The 19,938-nt window shown below is 34.7% G+C and overlaps 1 protein-coding gene across 5 annotated transcripts in view; it reads left to right on the forward strand.

Annotated features, from left to right (window-relative positions):
- SMAP1 (small ArfGAP 1) overlaps positions 1-19,938 on the forward strand; it is a 155,300-nt gene that overhangs the window by 76,362 nt on the left and 59,000 nt on the right. For 3 of the 5 annotated variants that reach the window (XM_054569563.1, XM_054569564.1, XM_054569567.1), the window contains 3 exons: positions 3,849-3,924; positions 9,692-9,772; positions 13,183-13,263. In XM_054569563.1, coding sequence (XP_054425538.1) covers positions 3,849-3,924; positions 9,692-9,772; positions 13,183-13,263 — 238 coding nt within the window. The remainder of the gene's footprint in view (positions 1-3,848; positions 3,925-9,691; positions 9,773-13,182; positions 13,264-19,938) is intronic. The other 2 variants (XM_054569565.1, XM_054569566.1) reach the window with 1 other exon arrangement.

Below are 19,938 nucleotides of genomic sequence, written 5' to 3' on the forward strand. Positions count from 1 at the left end.
CTCTTTCTGCTGCATGGTATTCCATTGTGTAAATGGACCATAGTTTTTTGATCCACTCATTTACTGATGGGCACTTAGGTTGCTTCCAGCACTTGGCTATTTTAAGTTGTGCTGCGATGAATATTGGGGTGCATAGGTTCTTTTGAATTGGTGTTTTGGGATTCTTAGGGTATATTTTGACATGTAGGCATTTAAAAGGCAAATTACATATTTAGTGCAAGTGCTGAATTATTTATGCTAATTACTACTGACTGTCCATCTTTACATATGTAGGACAATTTCGTGTTTACAGATCTGCTCTAATGAATGAATAGAATATTTTCTCACAGACAATTTAGTTAGGATATTAGGTCACAACTGTCAGTTAAATAGCAAGTGCCTACTGGTACCAGAAATGAGAATATACATTGGAGACCACCTTCTTTGGGAATTAGTTTATCTTGAAAATCTATCAAATTGTTTATACAGTGGGTGTCCCCTCTTATCTATGGTTTCACATTCTACATTTCAAGTTACCCAAGGTCAACTGTGGTCCAAAATATGAATTGGAAAATTTCAGATACTTTGAGAGACAGAGAGAGCGAGCGAGCACACATTCACATACCTTTTATCACAATATATTGTTCTAATTGTTTTCTTATTAGTTGTTAATCACTGTGCCTAACTTATAAGTTAATTTTTATCATAGGTATGTATATATGTATGTATAAGAAAAAATGTAGTATACCTAGGGTTCAGTACAATCTGCAGTTTCAGACATTCACTTGGGGCCTTGGGATGCATTCCCCTTGGATAAGGGCAGACTGCTGTAGTGACAGGTTGCAGAGACAGCGACTCTGTAAATCCAGACTGGCTGTCCTTTGTTCTTTAGTGTTTGAATAGAATTCAGGAATCAGTAAGTACATGCCCATAAACCAGCTCCTGATTTTGTAATTAAATTTATTAGATTATAGCCATGCCCATCCATTTATGAATTTTCATTGACTGTTTTGGAGCTGCAAAGGCTGAATTGACTGGTTGCAACATAGGCTAATTATCCTGCAAAGCCTAAATCGTTTACTATCTGGCCCTTTGAGAAAAAGTTTGCTGATCCCTGGAGTAAAATGTTGTTTCTTTAGGTGAATTAACAATGAAGAATTGGTGTGCATTTGGGACCTTGTGCAAAACTATATAAGGACCATGTGATACGGTCTTGCTGTAGGAGACATAGGAACTGAGAGCAAGCAAGGACATAGCTTATTCTCTAAATCACAGTCTTCTCAGGTGACGCCCATGGAATTTAAAAAATTCACTTGGTGGAGTACTTTGCTCCTTAAAAAGTAATGCTTGATGTTAATAATCAGAAAGATCTTAGTAAGTTATCCTGCCTTAATGCTTTACTCTTATTTTAGTTTATTTTCACGTCCTTAAGGAACATCAATTTTTTTCTGTTATAATTTTTTAAATATTGCTTGTCTTTGATAATTTCTGAGTTTCCTATAAGCAGAAATTACACTTAATATTGTTAAATTATTTATATCAAATACATTAAGTATAAAGATTTTACTGATATGTTATTTTTGAAAAGTTACAACATATACTTTTATGAGATGTGAGTATTGTTTTTGACTCCAAAGGAGTGTATGCTTAAAAGTGTTTGCCTTTCTCAAATTCAGAATTTATAAAGCCATCATAGTTTTCAGTATTTTAGTTTTACTATTGGCAGTTAAATTATTTTATATACTGTGTTTTTAACCATAATAATTATTTTAACCAAAATTATTATTTTGGTCATGAACGGTGATCTTTTCTCTGCTATAATCATTTCATAAAAGAGAGCAGTGAAATCTTTTCAAGCTTTAATATGTAGTACACATTAGACAATATTCCAAATAAACCGTTTATCAAATTTTCTTTAGTTAACAAAGACTACATACACATTATGTTATATATATAATTTGTTCTTAAAGTATTTATGTTTTTAAAACAATATATTTCATATCACCTGGAGTGAAAATGACATCAATCTAAGTAAATTCTTTTTTCTCTTCCCATTTGCAGGGGTAAATAGTTGTCTCAACAATAAAAATTATTCAATTCATCCACATTCCTACACCTCATTCAATGGACTAGGTTTTTGATTGTTTCATTATTTTTTGTTAGAAAAATAGAAAAATGTAATGTGAACTTAGATTTACAATCATGAGCAAACTTAACATTTAGCTGATTTGCATGTAAAATAATTTATGTAAAAATAACACTGCATTTTTTTGAGAATCTTGGCACACTTGCTAATTATTTGCTATTGAATTGCCTGCCAAAATGCTCACATATCTAAATAAGGAACTTTTTAGCAGCTCTGGGGCCTTTCACTCGAAAGGGTCTCCAAGGCTACCTAGAAAATTAAGTTGCCCTCCGACTGACATTTTTCACTAGATTTTAAAGCATGTATTATAATTACCAGAAAATAACTGATTGATTCACAAATGAACGTGATGACCAACAGCATTCTGAAAATGCGATATAAGACATTCCTAATTTTGAATCACAACTTTTCTTTTACTGTAGAATCCCAGAGAACTTTTTAAATTTTCTGTCCCCAGTTGTAGTTGTAAGTGGCACTTACTTTGTAGGTTGTTAAGAGGAAGAAAAAAAAGAGGAAGTGTCTCTGACGTAATCAGGTTTGTAGAAAACCTGATTATGGCTTAAAAAGTGACTTTCAGTCATTCACTCTCCTTAACAAATTGAATATTTAGATTTTCTATCTTGTCATCATGAAAGGCCTTTGAGTGCTTTCATAATGCCTCAACTTTATTGTATCCACTGCCTGTCAACTCTTTCCTGTCTATTTAAAAGGCTTTTTATTAACTTCTAATGTAGAGTTAATGACTGAAAATGTATTGTTTTATAGCTTCAGGTAACTTTTCTTTTGAACAGAAGAATGTCTTAGCCTGGGGATCCACAGAGATTGTATTTCAGTGTAATTCATTTCCTTTGTAATTCTGTGTATTTTATTTTATGCATTAAAAATCCCTATTCCAGGGAGGAGTCCACAGGCTTTTTACCTGTGGGGTTCACGGCACTAAAAAGGTTAAGAATTCTTGGCGGAAGAATTTCTGTGTTAGTGGAATATGATGAAGCAGTGAATGAGTGGCAAGAGACACCATCTATATCAGATAACACAAAGCACTCAAGTCATACTAAAAGTGGCTGACTCAACAGAAAAGACTAGTTTAGTCAACATCAAAAAATTAAATAGCACTAACCTTCATTTTGGCTTCTTAACGTATTTATTCCTAAGATTTGCTAGAAAAAAAATTGGACATCACTCACACAGAAGCAGCCATGTATATTGGGAAAGAATATATGTAGTAAAATCACAATTGTTTAATTTTCCCAAGTTGCTGACTCTTCATCTGTCATATGGAAATAACATGCATATTACTGGGTTGTAGAAGGATTAAAGGAAAGAAACCGTTGACAACACATGCACACAGTGTCTGGTACACTGTGGATACTATATGGGTATTAGTTTCTTTACTTTTACTGAAAACCCAAAATGAACCTTAATTGAATTGGTAGAGAGCTGAGGAGTGTCTTGGAATTGAGAAATGTGGTTACTTTCTTTTCCCCCCAGAATTTGGTTGATTGATTTTATTGAATGGGGAAAATTTCCTGAAAAAGACAGACTTTTTTGGTTGAAAGAAAAGTAGGTTTTAGAGTTTAGTTAGAGAAATAGTATGAGAGGAAAATATAGACTGGGGAGTGGGAAAATTGAATTTAGAGTTTAAACTTTGTGGAGAGGATTGACTAAAGGGGAGTATACATGTCACTGAGTTCATACATTTCCTTAAGTTATCTGTTTTCAGAGCAGTGGAATTTTTCATCAGAGATAAATACGAAAAGAAGAAATACTATGATAAAAATGCTATAGCTGTTACAAATGTAAGTAAAATCTTTATCTCTGTCACCAATTTAAGTTTAATAGATCTTGAACTTTTAACATACAATATAGCTTAATTAGTTGTAAAAAATATACTAGTTATACACTATAGAATTTGAATATTGGACTTTTTTATCATATATGTTAATGAGCTCCCCTGAAGCAGAATTTTTTTTTTTTTAACATTTTCTTTATTTATTTTTAGAGAGGGAGGAAGGAAGGGAGAAGAAGAGGGGGAGAAACATCAGCATGTGAGAGAAACATCAATTGGTTGCCTCTCACACGCCCCCAACAAGGGGCCTGGCCTGCAAACCAGGCATGGAATCCAACCTCTGCAACCTTTTGACTTGCCAGACAGTGGTCAACCCACTGAGCAGAGCAGCCAAGGGCTGAAGCAGAACTCTTGATTTAGAAAGAAGCATATTTTGAGTCTGGTAACTGCCTAAATGGCATTTAATTAAGTTAATTTTATTAAATTTACAAAAATATAAAGCCACTAGTTGAAAAAGAGAGGAGAGAAAATTATTTTACTCCATTCTGGAAATCTATGAAAAACAAAAAAGGCAAATTTATCCTCCCCTCTGGGCTTTGGTGGATCTTTAATTGGTTATTTTCAAATCTTTTGATAACTAATATTATCAAGCCTTTTGAACCTTACTTGAGTGATCAAATATTTAATATCACTTTTTTTAATGGTTTTTTTTCTGATTATATTTTCCCATCCCAGTTAATTACAACTTAAGACTAATTGTTTCTATTGATGCAATCATTTTTTTGGCCATTGATTTCTAGATAAATAAGCAAGCTATAAGTTAGTTAATCTTGCGGTTAAGCAATTTATAGATAATACTTTCATCTCATTTTGCATGCAAACTGGGTTTTTCTTTTCAGTCTGTATGGAGAAGCAATATACTAAAAAAATTGATCAATACTAACAAAAAGTAAGGATATTTTAATATATTGTCTTTGACCATGAAAAAGTCTTGTTAAAAAATGACATAACATAATATTAATGCATATTTTGGAGCGAAGATACCTTGGTATAGAGTTTGGGCTGCATTTACAATGAATAATGAATGTAGGGGAGAAAATCTTTTGAAATATAGATAAAAATTGACAGTATTGAGAATGATATTTAGAATATCAATACAATTAAGTTTAGTTACTGCATTATGAGGGGAAAAGGACTAACTTTAAAACAAGTAATGTATTTTCGTATGAAATTTAAGAAGTCCTTTTAGTATATTTTATAAAATACACTGCTTTACATTAAACATCCTTTTTAATATGCTAATTTTTTAAAACTTTTTAAAATTGAATTTATTGGAGTAACATTGGTTAATAGAATTATATAGGTTTCAGGTGTACAATTCTATAATATATCATCTGTATATTGTGTTGTGTTCACCATCCCAAGTCAAGTCTCTTTCCATCACCATTTATATCCCCTATGCCCTCTTCGGTGCCCCTCAACCCCCTAAACTTTTTTATTGTATCTGTATTTATAATATTTTTTCTTCATGGGAACAATTTAGAAATTAATATTTATGTAGTAATATATATGAAAATAGTTTTATCTTTCAATAATAGTTTTTGTTAGGAAATTGGTTTTTTTCCTCTCAGGTGTGATAATTATAGTAGTATATGTAGTTAAGAGAAATTCTTCACTCATAAAAGATGTGTGTTGGAATAAAATGTTTAGAGATCAGCTGTCATAATATCTATAACTCATTTTTATTTTTTCTATTCATAATATTTAATATAGCAATTAAGTTATACAAACACATCTAAAATAACATAGTATATAAATTATATTAATGTGGAAATACTGCTTTCTCCCACTCATGTATATTGTAATGACTTTATTCAATCTTTACATGCTTCTTCAGTATCAGTATCTTTGTCATCACTAGGGCCATTTTTTTTTTAGTTATCTAACTCAGTTTTTTAAATTAAAAATATTTTAAAACTACAGTTGACATACAGTATTTATGTTTAATCATTCAGATGCAGGTGTACATCTGAATGATTAAACATAAATAACTTATGAAGTAATAACCCTGATCATTTAAGTACCCATCTGACAAAATACATAGTTATTGCAATATTGCTGACTGTATTCCCTGTGCTGTACTTTACATCCCTGTGACTGGTTTTATAACTGGCAGTTTGTACATCTTAATTTGCTTTCCTTTTTCACTCATCCCTCAGTCACCCTATCATCTAGTAGCCATCATTATGTTCTCTGTATCCATGTACAATTCACTTTTATTTATTTATTAAAAAATTTTTTTTTTCATGGGGGGGATGTTTGGTTAGTTTTGGTTGGGATGTTTTTAGAGATCATCATATAAATAAATTATTAATGTAGGGCAGGGCCTCACATTATGTGCTGCTTCTATGGAAGGAGTTTATGGTATATAGGCCATATAATTTTGAGTGCTGTGTAGCTCCATATGCATGAATTAAAGGAGAAGGCTTAAAGGGGAAGGTGAAGTTTAGATAAAGACAAAAACAAAGGAAAATACATTCCAAGTAAAACATTTTTCTAGAATTTTTACTTGTTTGTAATTTCAAACAGGAAAAAAAAGATGTTTCATTTATTTATTTTTGCATCTCTTAAAATAACTGCATGGTGCTGGGCACCAGTGTGGGCAAATCATATCAGTCCTCATTCATATCATTTCCTCCCTTGCTCTTGAGATTTAGGCTGGCATCTTATCTTGAAACTCAATATGGAATGACAGAGATTGGTTGTTGAAGTTCCCTTGGATTGACTGTTTCTTCCCTCTTCCCTTTTTCGTTCATTTAGTCATCAACAGCAAACATTTTTGAATGTATACCATCTGCAGGGCACTGAGATTGAAATGGTATAATCTCTGTCCAAAAGTAGCTTATTCTCAACCATCAATGTGTACTTGTACAATGACCAGAATGTGGTAACTGTTACGACAGAAGAATAAAAGTATTATGGGAACACAAAATTTAGGTAACTAATTAATTTCCACTAGAAGAATTTTTAAAGGAGGTATATTTAAGATTATCCTTTATATAGAAAAGTAAGATTTTAGAGAAACTTGGATGAGTGTTGATAATGCAGGAAAGATATTTCTGGCTGAAGGGACATTTTATCCCATCTTTGCTAAAGTTAGATGAAGAGGAGAGAGAATTCAAGTGTATTATTTGGTGTTTGGTTGTGGTTAGTAGTCCATGAGACTGTCTTGTGTAGTTAAGTGTGAAGGGGGAATATTTAGGGTGGGTAGATAAGGGAATAAATGTATGAGGAAATACTTCAAAGGCAAATAGGGATTGTATAGAGTCTGACTTGATGCCAGACTGCACAGGATTTTTTTTTTTTAATTAAGAAATGGTTATTGGATTAATTTTCTTTTGCCACTTAATAAATTTCTAGAAACTTCATGACTTAACACAGATTTACCATTTTACATGTTCTGTTGGTTAAGAGTCTGGACATAGGTGAGCTGAGTTCCCAGCTCTGGATATCCCCAGGCTGTAATCAATGAGTTGGCCAAGTACAGTCTTATCTGAGGCTCAGTGTCTTCTTCCAAGCTTGTGATGGTTGTCAGAATTCATTTTCTTGTGGCTGTATGACTGAGGTCCTGTGTTCTTGCTAACTGTCAGATGGGGACTACTCTCAGTTCCTAGGGGCCATTCTCAGATCCTTGCCAGTTAAACCCATCCTCTTATGTGTTGGCAGCTTGCTTCTTCAAGGTCAGTTGGAGAATTTCTCTCACCCATCAGATCTGTTATTTAGGGTAGGGTCCAGTTTAAGGGCCTGCCTGATTAAATCGGGCATACCCAGAGTAAGTTTATTTTCCTGCCTTTGAGTTTTAAAGTGGTCAAATCAGTTGATCATCTTCCTAAAAGCAGAACAAGCACTTTTACAATGTACTATCTTTTTTTTTTAAATCTTCACCCAAGAATATGCTTATTAATGAGAGAGAGAAGGGGGGGGGAGAGAGAGAGAGAGAGAGAGAGAGAGAGAGAGAAAGAAAACATCACTGATGTGAGAGAAACATCGATCACCTTTCTCCCAAACACCGCCACCAGGGATCAAACCTGCAACTGAGGTACGTACCCTGACCGGGAATCGAACCTGCAATCTTTTGGCATACAGGATGATTTTCCAGCTGACTGAGCCACCCGGCCAGGGCTGAATTATCTTGAATTAGTAACCCTTGACATACTAAATGCTCCTATTCCTCTTTTATATTTCTATGTTAAGCTTTTACATGAGTTTGGGCAAAAGGATTTATGATAAAGATTATCCACCTGAAGTGATTTTATATGTTTTCCTTTTTTTTTAATTTCTTTTTTCTCCATAAAGTAGTAATTAAAGATGTCTTGCAAATAGCCCTGGCTGATGTGACTTAGTGGATTGAGGCAACAACAACCAGCCTGTGAACTAAAGGGTTGCCGGTTCTATTACCATTTAGGGCACATGCCTGAGTTGCAGGCCAGATCCCCAGTAGGGGGCATGTGAGAGGCAACCACACATTGATGTTTCTCTCCTGTTCTAAAAAAATAAATAAATCTTTAAAAAAAAAGGATCTCTTGCAAGTAAACGTCCAGTTGGATAGGAGCCATGTTTGAAGATGCTGTTTGACTTCTTTAATATTTTTTTCTATGTGTAATTTCCATTAGTAGTCACTAAATGGCTAATTCGCATAATTACAACAGCCAGCAAATAATGTGCAAAGCAAAAAAAAGCCTAAATTTATGGTCTCAGATTGTGATTCAAGAATTATGGCCATAACTAACTTAAGCAGATTCAGTGAGGACTTGTCATCTCACAATGTTATTTTGACATAACAGTATGACCTTCCTATAATAGTACCTTTTATTTTTAAAAATTCCTTATAGGCACTATTGATATGATAGGGCAATATAGAGATATCAGTTTTATGGCTCCAAAGATGTACGCATTTTCTAAATGTCTTTGAGTTATATTTTGGCAGTAAAGAGACCAGGGAGATAATGCTTTCATTAAAGTGATCAACTACATATGTAGAAATTGAGTAGGAAGATGTGTGAAAAGGCTTTTAGATGAGATCCTTTTTCATATATAAATTGCCTCTGCTGCATATATAAGTCTCTGATAATGCTTTGAGGTAAATCAGCAAGTACAGCCCTGGAAATGGTGTTTGTAAGTACTGATCGTAAAGAAGGAAGTGTATAAATTGCTTTATAAGTCTGTCTACTGCTTTGCTGTTATATCGCATTAATCCACCTTTTTTTTCCTCCTAGCCTTTTTTCCTGTTTTCTCAGTTGATTAAAACTTTTAATTTTCTCTACTTCAGCTCTGTTTTATTTTACATCCTTACAACAGTTATTGTAAGTAAAACAAACAAACAAACTCATTTATGCTCTCCTGCTACTTGGGACAATGTCTTCATGCATTAGTATTTCAGTAGTAATAATGACTAAAAGTGAGTCACTAGAGAAGCTTAATTATTTTTTAAATACTTTGGTATGACCTGTCTCAGTGCATCTTAAATTTTATATCCTAGTGAAATCCATTTTAGATCATACACTGTTCTGTAATAAATATTTTACTTTCAGAAATTTTATGTGGAAAGTTTTCAAAAGCAATACATTCTTCTTGATACATTATTTTCCTTTGTTAACATATTTCTAAGTACTTCTGTGTCTTAGATATACATGGGTTTTTGTTTCTTTCCTCTACCTATCAGTTCTGATTACCTTTTTTTTGTTTTTTCCTCCGGACTTTTCATCTTCATTCCACAGATTTCTTCCTCTGATGCTCCCCTTCAGCCTTTGGTAGCCTCTCCTTCTCTGCAAGCTGCTGTTGAGAAAAACAAATTGGAGGTATGGTAGAGTTTTAGTCAGCTGCATTATGTAGTGTTCAAAGTATGCAGTAACTTGGAGTGCTGTAATAGTTCAAATTTTGAATGGTCTCCATCGTTAAATATGTTAAATATGACTATTTGTAGGATATTTTCCTGTGCCACAGGTAGGATTAAAGTGCTTTAATCTATATTTAATTTCAGAATGACTGATTTATTGTTACTGTAGGTATATCAACATTTAAGAAGCATTTAGCTTTTTGTGGTTTCCATTACTGCCTTATAGGAACTTTTTTTTTTTAAACTCTTTTTATAGTTACAGTTGAATTCTTTGATTTATTAGTAAAATCTGATTAAAATGTTTTCTTTCTATGATTCTGTTGTAATCACCTGAAGAAAGTTCATATATTTTTTAAAGCAATAGTAACAGTCATATAGATACAAGGTGTATAGTATAGAATTATGAGTTTAGAATCACCAGTGATAACATTTAGACTGTGTTTGGGGTAGGGATGGTTAAGGGTACACAATATTACCATTATAGACTTTTAAAGCCATCCCTACACATATTTGAGGGTTTTAAATTTTTGTACTTTTTAAAAAAAATTTATCATACATAACCTTAATGAATTAGTTTGAGACACTGTTTGAACTAGTACTTTTTATGTGTCTGCCTGTTGATAAATGGTGCACTAGACGTGAGGGATACAAAAACAAATAAGATATGGCCCCTGTTCTCAAGAAGCTTACAGTCTAAAGGGGAAAAACATAACTAGATAACATTACAGGTCCTAATGCAATATAATGTGCGCAGTGATTGACACGCACTCCCTGTGTTCTTATTAATAACAGGTGACATACTTTTGATGCCTCTTGAACTCTTAATAAACATTAGTTATAAGAATAAGAGTGCATTCCAAGTAGAGAGAGCATCTTGTGGGGGGAAAAAAACAAACCTGTGAGCAAAGTGGAATGTTTGGGGGTTTGCAAGTAGAATGGCATAGCTGGAACATGCATAGGATAGGGACAGAAGTGGGAGAGGACCCTCCTTGTGAGCGTGCTGAAGGAAATTGGTATTCACGCTGAAGGCCCTGACACTTCAGTGATGTGCTTGATGTGCTTTAAGGGTAAGAGAGGTAACAGGATCTTATTTTCATGTCATAACATGGTTCTGCTGTCTCTGTGAAAAGTGAATTTTGTGCTGTGGGTGTGCAAATGGCTTGAGAATCTGTTATAATTCATGAATAAAATGATGGGAGCATTTGCTAAAATGGAGGCAGAGCGGATGACAAAGAATGTAATTTTAAGAGATCTTAAGAAGACAGAATCTGTGGGGTTTAGTAATCAATGGAATATGGAGGTGCTCTGGGATGATTTGATGACTCCCAGTTTTTGGCTTGAGCATCTCAGTAGATGATGGTGATACTGAATGAGAAAAGGATAGAAGCTGAGAAGGAGGAACAGGTTTGAAGAGAGAAAGGGAAGGGAGATGAATTAAAAGTTACATCTGTTGAGTATGAGGTGACCGTGGAACATCCAGGTATCTAAGTAGGTGGATGGATATACAGGTTTTACAGCACAGAGGAAAGGTCCAGGTTGGGAGGGAAGGTGGAGGGGAGGAAAAAATGTTTTATAATATATAAAGATTTTTGCACATCTCCTTTATTCTTCACTTATAAAGTGGGGATAATATTATTTACCTCATAAAGTTGTTAGGATTAAATGAGTCAAAGCAGTGTCTGGTGTATAGTAAGGGATCAGTAAAGGTTAGTTGTTGTAAGAACAATACCAAATCGTATTGCTCCACTGGATAATGGTGAGTAGTGAGTTTTGAGAGTGTGAGCCCTGTTGTCCCGTGACCCTACCATTGATTAGCTTTGTTGCTTTTGTGCCTTACTTTCCTAAGATTTTTGGATCTTCATGTGTGAAACAACAATAATGACAGCTTTTTCCAGAGAGTTATTATAAAAATTAAATTAGAAAGTAAGATGTTTATCACACTGCCTGGCCCATAGGAACTTTTATTATATCTCTTATATTATATCTCTTATATTATAGCCTAGAAATTGCCAGTATTGTCTTTCCTGATTTACAGATAGTAAAAATGCTACCCTTGAGAGAGATTGTGTCAAACACCATTTTAAAGGCGCAGGTGACAACACAACCTTTAGGAATTTAGATTAAGTTATGTTTGATTGTTATTTGCCGTTCCTAGGTTCATCAGTTTATATTTTCATGTAACTGCCAGGAAAAATAAGGTCAAATCTGTACTCAGTTGCAGTAGTCATTCAATTCTAGGTTTATATGCATCTCTTCCCTCTTACTGCCTTATGAATAATGCTCTTTGTTTAATTTTAATTTTTATTTTTTAGGATTTTTAATTAAATTGGGTGACATTGGTTAGTAAGATTATATAGATTTCAAGTGTACAGTTTTATGATACACTATCTGTATATTACATTGTGTACTCACAGCCTGAAGTCAAATCTTCCATTTCTATATGGTTGACTGACTCTTCACCACTCTGCCCTCCCCCACTCTCTTTCCCTCTGGTAACCATCATCCTGTTTACTATGTCTGTGAGTTTTTGTTTGTTTCTTTTTCTTGTTATTTGTTGCTTTCATTCTTATATCAGGCATATGAGTGAAATCATATGGTTCTTTTTCTGTCTGACTTATTTCACTTAACATGATATTCTCAGGGTTTATCCATGTTAATCTTTATTTCATTTTCCTCTTTTTGGCATGTTTGTGGCTGTAAGTCTTTAATATTGTCTCCTGTTTCATCCTTCTTGAAAATGCAAATTGTGAACATCATAATACCATTATGGTTTACCTTGACAATTACACTAGTAAGTTAGCTCAAAGCACCAAATATTTAACATTTTTTTCATGAGAAAATAATTGTATTTACCAAGTTAAAAATCATAACACTATGGTAATAGACCAGACATATTTTGTGATATTTAAAAAAATTGAACTCTTTCTCCTTGTGTTTACATGTTATAGTCTGCCTTTATCTGTGTTGATAGGAATTGTGTTCCAGCAATTAGTTTACTTTTTCTTCTTAGTCAAATTTCAACTTTATGATTGCTATTAGGAGCTTAAATTCCTTATGTAAAAATGCAATGAGAATTTATTGAGTAAAGGTTTCATTTGTTTAATTCCTCAAGCTGTAAAATATCAAAGAAGTTCTAAATTGTCTCTCCTGTTTTAGTTTTTTTAAGAAAAGATATTTATTGTGTTATCAACATGTAACCTAAATGAGAGTATAAATTTGCTGTTTACATTTATATTTCAGTGTCACCAGATATTGTCATCATTGAAAATTTGTATGTTTCTCAAATGATAACTCAAACTAGTAAAATAAAAATGTGTTAAGAGTTGACATTTTTTGAAAGTTAACTTATCAAAACTTTGGGCTATGTTTTAGAAAGAAAAGGAAAAAAAAAAGGAAGAGAAAAAGAGAGAGAAAGAACAAGAAAAGCCTGCAAAACCTCTTACAGCTGAAAAGGTAAAATTTCCTTTAAAAACAAAATCTATAAAGACTACTGTCTTATTTGTATACCTATATAAGAATGAGTTTTGGGATATTCATGATGTGCAAAAAGTCATTCTTTCAACAAGTACTTGTTGAGTGAATATTATGTGCCAGCCATATCCAACAGCTTGTTCTATGTGATTTGTAGTCAGTTATGGATGTGTGGGTATAGAGCATGTCAGTTTCTCTAAGACAAGTATTGGTTTGGCCAAAAAAGTCCATTTCTATTTTTCTGCAAAATAAAAGACATGTTTTTCATTTTCACCAATAACTTTATTGATTTGGATATTTTGAGTATGTCAGCTATCTCCCATGTTGTATAATGTTGATCAGTTAATGTCTCAGTTTGATTGCTGTCAACTTCAACTGGTCTACCGATCATGGAGCATTATCCAGCGAGAAATCTACAGCACGAATCTTTGCTAACCATTTTTTGACCTGTTTGATCGGTCACAGCACCTTCTCCATATGCTGCACACATCTTTTTTTGCATTTCAGTTGCATTTCTATTTTTCTTGAAATAGTAAAGCATAATATGCTGAAAATTCTGTGTATTTTCTTCCATTATTAATATTAAAATGGCTATACAAAAATTCACCAATTTTGATACTTTTCTTTTTTTAAGTGTAGGCTGATACGACAGCTGTCACAATACAATCTAACAAAATTGTTTCAAATGAAGTTAAAGACAAGCACTACTAGAGCCATATAGAGGAAATAAAGCAAACAAACTTTTTGACCAACCCAATATTTCCTTATTCATGGCATAAGGAAAGGTGTTTTTAGCTTTCTTGCACAGACTTCAGTCAAGTTTAGAGAATGAAAAGAGTGTACCTAAAGGGGCCTTCAGAAAAGACTCTGTGCTTAAGGTTAACATTTGAACTAGATTTTGAAGTGTCACTAGATAAGGCGGAAGGCAGGAGTATATCAGTTGGAGAGAGAGAACACCTTGAGGACAGTTATGGAAACTGGAAATAGATAAAGTATGTTTAGAAAAAGAGGACTAATGGAGTTTGACGATATATGTCTATGTATAGGAAGTAGAGAAAAATTAGACCAGAATGGTAGATTGAGCTCAAAGTGTAGAAGATCTTAAAGTTGAAGTTGATCCCTTTTTTTTTTTTTTTTGAGGGAAAGTAATAGGAGGCATTTTTAAGTTTCTAAAGCAGATGATACACTTAATTCACAAGGGTTCATTTGAAGATTGTTTTGGCAGTGATCTGCCAGATAGACGTGATTAGACACATCAGTGGTGGAGAACACATTAGATTACTGTAAATAATTGTGGCTGCTTGGCTTTGAATGCATTTCACCATACAGCTATGAAAGCATGATAGAGGAATGATCAGTAAAGGGAGCATCCTTGATTTTGTTTTTGAAATTTTAAAAATGGACTTTATCAGGGTATAAATTACATACTACAAAGTGCATCCATTTAAAGTGTACAGTTGCCCTGACTGATGTGGCTCAGTTGGTTGGGCAACATCTTATACAGTGAAAGCTCTCTGGTTTGTTCCTGGGCAGGGCCCATGCCTCAGTTGCAGGTTCAGTCCCTAATTGGGGCATGTTTAAGAGGCAGCCTATTGATGTTTCTCTCCCTGTCTTTCTTCCTCCCTTCCTCTCTCCCTAAAAATAAAGAAAATCTTAAAAAAAAAATAAAGTGTACAACATGAGTATGTACTAGTTCTTTCTCTGTCATTTGTTAGAGCAGTTTCTGCCTTCAAAGAGTTATAAACAAGCCTTTAGCAAGTTAAGACGTACTAAGTATCCTAAGACTCCTCAATTCTTTATGTAGCTATCAATATCATCCACCATCTTTTTCACCTGCCCACCTGCATTCTCTTTCCATTCTTCATATCAGCCAGACTTGTCTTTTATCAGCTAAACAAACTTTTCATCTTCAAATTGCTTTGCCAAGCGTATCCTTTCCTCTCCCCACCTCTTATCTAAAGCTTACTCATTCCATTTTTCCATGAAGCCTCCCTAAACATCCCAACTAGATACACTTTCTCCCTTTCTCAAAATTGTGTCAACTATTTCCTTTAAGTTCATAGGTTTTATTAAATCCGGTTCACACCTCTTCACAACCTGCAGAAGTTGAGGGCTCCTGCTGCTCATGGTGGGAGGCTGTTGAAAGAATAATCACATAGAGGGGGGAAAAAAACTTTAGCTCCTATGAAAGTTTTGTGTTCAGGATAGTACAGTGTATAATGTAAAAAGAGAGATACATTAAAAAGTATAACAGTGGAGAAACTGAAAGAGAAATTGCACAAATAAAGAAGCTCTACTTGAAATATAGGCATTTTTCTGTATGTTCTGTCTGGTCTGCTGTTTTCAGAGGATGTATATAATCTGCAGAGGAGAAATTAGTAGTAATATCAGTGAAAATATTAGTAGCAATAGTAGTCAGAATAATAGCATCATAAGTAATAGTTGGCTATATACCAGGAACTACGCTAGGTGTACAGCTTATATGTAAAGTTATATATACGCAACTTACATGTAAAGTGACCACCCATGTATCTACTGCCTAAATCAGGAAGTAGAACATGACCAGCAACCCAGCAATTCCTTGCCCCCCCCCCCCCCCCGCTCGTAATTCCCAATCAAAAACTCACTCCACCTCTCCCTGGAGATAATCATTTTTTGCATTACAGAAATAGTTTTGTAACTGAAAACGCAGGTTTGGCTGCCTGCTGCAATGAAAGTCAAACTTATAAGACAGGTGCTATTGCAAAAGGAAAGAAGTTTTTATTCCAGTGCCGTGACCCAGGAGAACAGGCGACTCTAATCTCAAAGGCCTTCTCCCCTCCCTGCTCAAAGTCGCTGTTGTAGGGAAAGGGAAAGGCGGGCTTTTTTTCTATCCAATTATCTTGCTACCTTTTGCTGCCCTCGGGTCCTATCCGTTCATCTTTCTAGCTTTCATGGCACTACTCAGTATAAGAACCTCTGTTTGCGCCATCTTGGCCAGTGGGGGAGACGCCCCCATGCTGTGTCTGCAGGAACAGTTTCACCGCCTCTGCATGTATGACTAAGTAATGTGGTTTGTTTTTCTCTTTTTTGAACCTATGAATGAAATAATACCACAGGTATTCTTGTGTTTGCTTTTATTAGTCAACCTTTTTTTTGGTAAGGATCAATTGTTATTTATGGTTATAGTTTATAGTTTATTGAATTAATTGTTCCTCACTCCAGAATCGCTGATTCATATTTTAGATCCATGAAACTGGTTCTTGGTAAAAGAATGAAAGCCTGTCTGCTGCGTGACTTACTGGAGAGCACCAGTGAGAGCAAGGATTGTTTTGGGTGTAGACACAAATCCTTTTCTCAGCAGTTTTACTCAGATGCTGAAAGGAAGTAATGTATATAGTTATGTACATGAAAAAAAGTTTATAATAAGCCATTAAGTGGGAGGTATTACAAGATATAAGGTCATTTAAAAGTGAAGCCAGTCATTTTCTTAATTAGAAATTATCCAGAGTCCGGTTTCTCTTTTAAAATCACAAATCTTTTCATCTAATTCCTATCTAATTAGAATCATCTGCATTTTAGGGGTAAAATAGGACAAGATATAAGGATAAATATTTGATTAGAGATATAGTCTTGAGCCACAGAAAATATTGGCCCCATAGCCGTAAACTTTGTTACCATTTCTCAAATATCAGTTTAGTGATACTTAAAATGATTTGTCTAGATTACTGCATTTATTTGAAAGTACTGCAGTGCCAGAAAACTAGAGTTAGAAAAGGATTCCAAATTCGTTATAATTTTTGCAGGGCCTGACCACTGGGAAAAATTAAAAGATAAGTCTGGTTGCTTATAGAATAGAGTATACGTAAGTAAGCCCTTTATAGTCTGGCCAAGACCTTTTCACTTTCTGTTTTACTTAATCCCTTCGCAAATCTATACAGTTTTCAGGGAAACTGAGTAGATACTGTCCTCTGAACATGCCATTCTTATCTTTGTCTCAATAACTGATTTGTTTCTATACCCATGTCCCCCCATCCCCAGTGTCTCTTCTTTCTACCTAACCAGGTCTACAACTCCTTCTAGATCTTTATTATTGTATTCAGCCTCATTTCTTTTTATAACCATTTTTCCTTATTATAAAAACTATGGAAAATATAAGAAAATGTATAAAGGAACACCAGTTTTTAATCACCTGTCATTTTGCTATCTAGAGTGTCACCACTTCTAACATTTTAGTTTTCTTCCAGTTCTTTTTTATTATGTAAAATGTATTGTTTTTATATTTTTCCCACATCTCCCGCTTAATATTATATGATGAGCATTTAACGGTAACATTTGCATTACCATGAGGTTTAGTATATGGACTGCATTAATAAGATTTTATGTTTTCTAAATTTCTAGCTCATTTTATGGCTGTTTCAAATATTGGTGGAAATGAAAACTTAATGGATTTAAAAAGGGTACTTTGTACCTCACACTTACTAGGATGACTACTATCAAAGGGAGGGACGGAGGGAGAGAAGAAAGAAAAAAGGCCAGAAAGTAATATGTGTTGGTGAGGAAGTGGAGAAATTGGAACGCTTTTGTGCACTGTTGAGAATGTAAAATGGTGTAGCCACTGTGAAAAACTTTGATAACTGTTAAAAAAAGTAAACATACAATTACCATATGTTTCCGCAATTTCACTTCTGGGTATATACCCAAAAAATTGAAAACAGGGACTCAAAATAGATATTTATACACTCATGCTCATAACAGCATTTTTCCTTTTTTTTAGATGAAAAATATTTTACCTTTATTTTCCTTAATTTCTAACTAAACTTTACAGTCTGTCCATTTTGAATGTAAGCAGAAACTGTAGCAGTTTTAGCAATACCTGCAATTTTGTAAACAATAGAAACCGTTGATTTTTACAACAGTTATAAATATCTCAAAATACCATTTATAGTCATAATTCCTTCAATTATAGCAGCTATAAAATCATCTACTAGATCTTTTTATTTTTTAAGTATATTTTATTGATTATGCTGTTACAGTAGTCCCAGTTTTTTTCTCCTCTTTATTTTCTTCCACCTGCACCCGTCTCCCGCCAGTATCCCCACCCTCCCCCCTTACTTCATGTCCATGGGTCATACATATAAGTTCTTTGGTTTTTCCATTTCCTATACCATTCTTAACTTCCCCATGTCTACTTTGTGCCTACCATTTATGCTTCTTATTTCCTGTACCTTTTCCCCCTTCTCCCCCTTCCTCTTCCCCGCTGATGACCCTCCATGTGATCTTCATTTCTGTGATTCTGTTCCTATTGTAGTTGTTTGTTTAGTTTGTTTTTCTTTTTAGGCTCAGTTGTTGATAGTTGTGAGTTTGTTGTCATTTTAATGTTCATAGTTTTGATCTTCTTTTTCTTAGATAAGTCCCTTTAACATTTCATATAATAAGGGCTTGGTGATGATGAACTCCTTTAACTTGACCTTATCTGGGAAGTACTTTGTCTGCCCTTCCACTCTAAATAATAACTTTGCTGGATAGAGTAACTTTGGATGTAGGTCCTTGCCTTTCCTGACTTTTCATACTTCTTTCCACGCCCCTTCTTGCCTGCAAGGTTTCTTTTGAGAAATCAGCTGATAGTCTTATGGGCACTCCTTTGTAGGTAACTGTCTCCTTTTCTCTTGCTGCTTTGAAAATTCTCACCTTATCTTTAATCTTGGGTAATATATTTATGCTGTGCCTTGGTGTGTGCTTCCTTGGGTCCAACTTCTTTGGGACTCTCTGAGCTCCCTGGACTTCCTAAAAGTTTCTTTCCTTTGCCAGATTGGGGAAGTTCTCCTTCATTATTTTTTCAAGTAAGTTTTCAATTTTTTGCTTCTCCTCTTCTCCTTCTGGCACCCCTATGATTCGGATGTTGGAATGTTTAAAGTTGTCCCAGAGGCTTCTAAGCCTCTACTAATTTTTTTGAATTCTTGTTTCTTCATTCTGTTCTGGTTGAATGTTTATCTCTTCCTTCTGCTCCAAATCTTTGATTTGAGTCTCAGTTTCCTTCCTTTTACTGTTGGTTCCCTGTATATTTTTCTCTATTTTGCTTTGCATAGCCTTCACCTTTTCTTCTATTTTGAGACCATGCTCAGCCAATTCAGTGAGCATCCTGATTACCAGTGTTTTGAACTGTGCATCTGGTAGGTTGGTATCTGTTTAACACTTATTTGTATTTTTCTAGATTTTTGATCTGTTCTTTCATTTGGGCCATATTTCTTTGGGCACTCCTGTTAAGTTGTAAGGGGTGGAGTCTGAGGTATTCATGAGGGTGGGGCAACCCAGATCGCTGTGTTGTGATGCCGTGTATGGGGGAGGGGTCAGAGAGAGAACTCCACTGCTTGCTCAGCTCTTGCTCCATTTTCTGTCACTTCCCTCACTTCCCACTAGCAAATTGGGCCCTTCTGGTGCTGATTTCTGGGTGTTTGGGTTTGTGTTCATTCTGGGACCCTGTGGATCTCTCCAACAAACTCTCCTGTGAGACTGGGAGTTTGTCCTGTTGCTGCAACCCGGGGACCACCTGGTCCACCAGCCAGCACCTCCCCCGCCCAGTCCTCCAGTCACAGCCTTGTTGTGGGTGCCCTTCGCCCCAGCTGCTCCTCCTACCGGTCTGGATGAATGTTTCTTTAACTCCTTGGTTGTTTCACT

This window comes from Pteronotus mesoamericanus, unplaced genomic scaffold, assembly GCF_021234165.1.
Source record: "Pteronotus mesoamericanus isolate MK-2021 breed Mesoamerican mustached bat unplaced genomic scaffold, CSHL_Meso_final contig_20, whole genome shotgun sequence".
Lineage (NCBI taxonomy): Eukaryota > Metazoa > Chordata > Mammalia > Chiroptera > Mormoopidae > Pteronotus > Pteronotus mesoamericanus.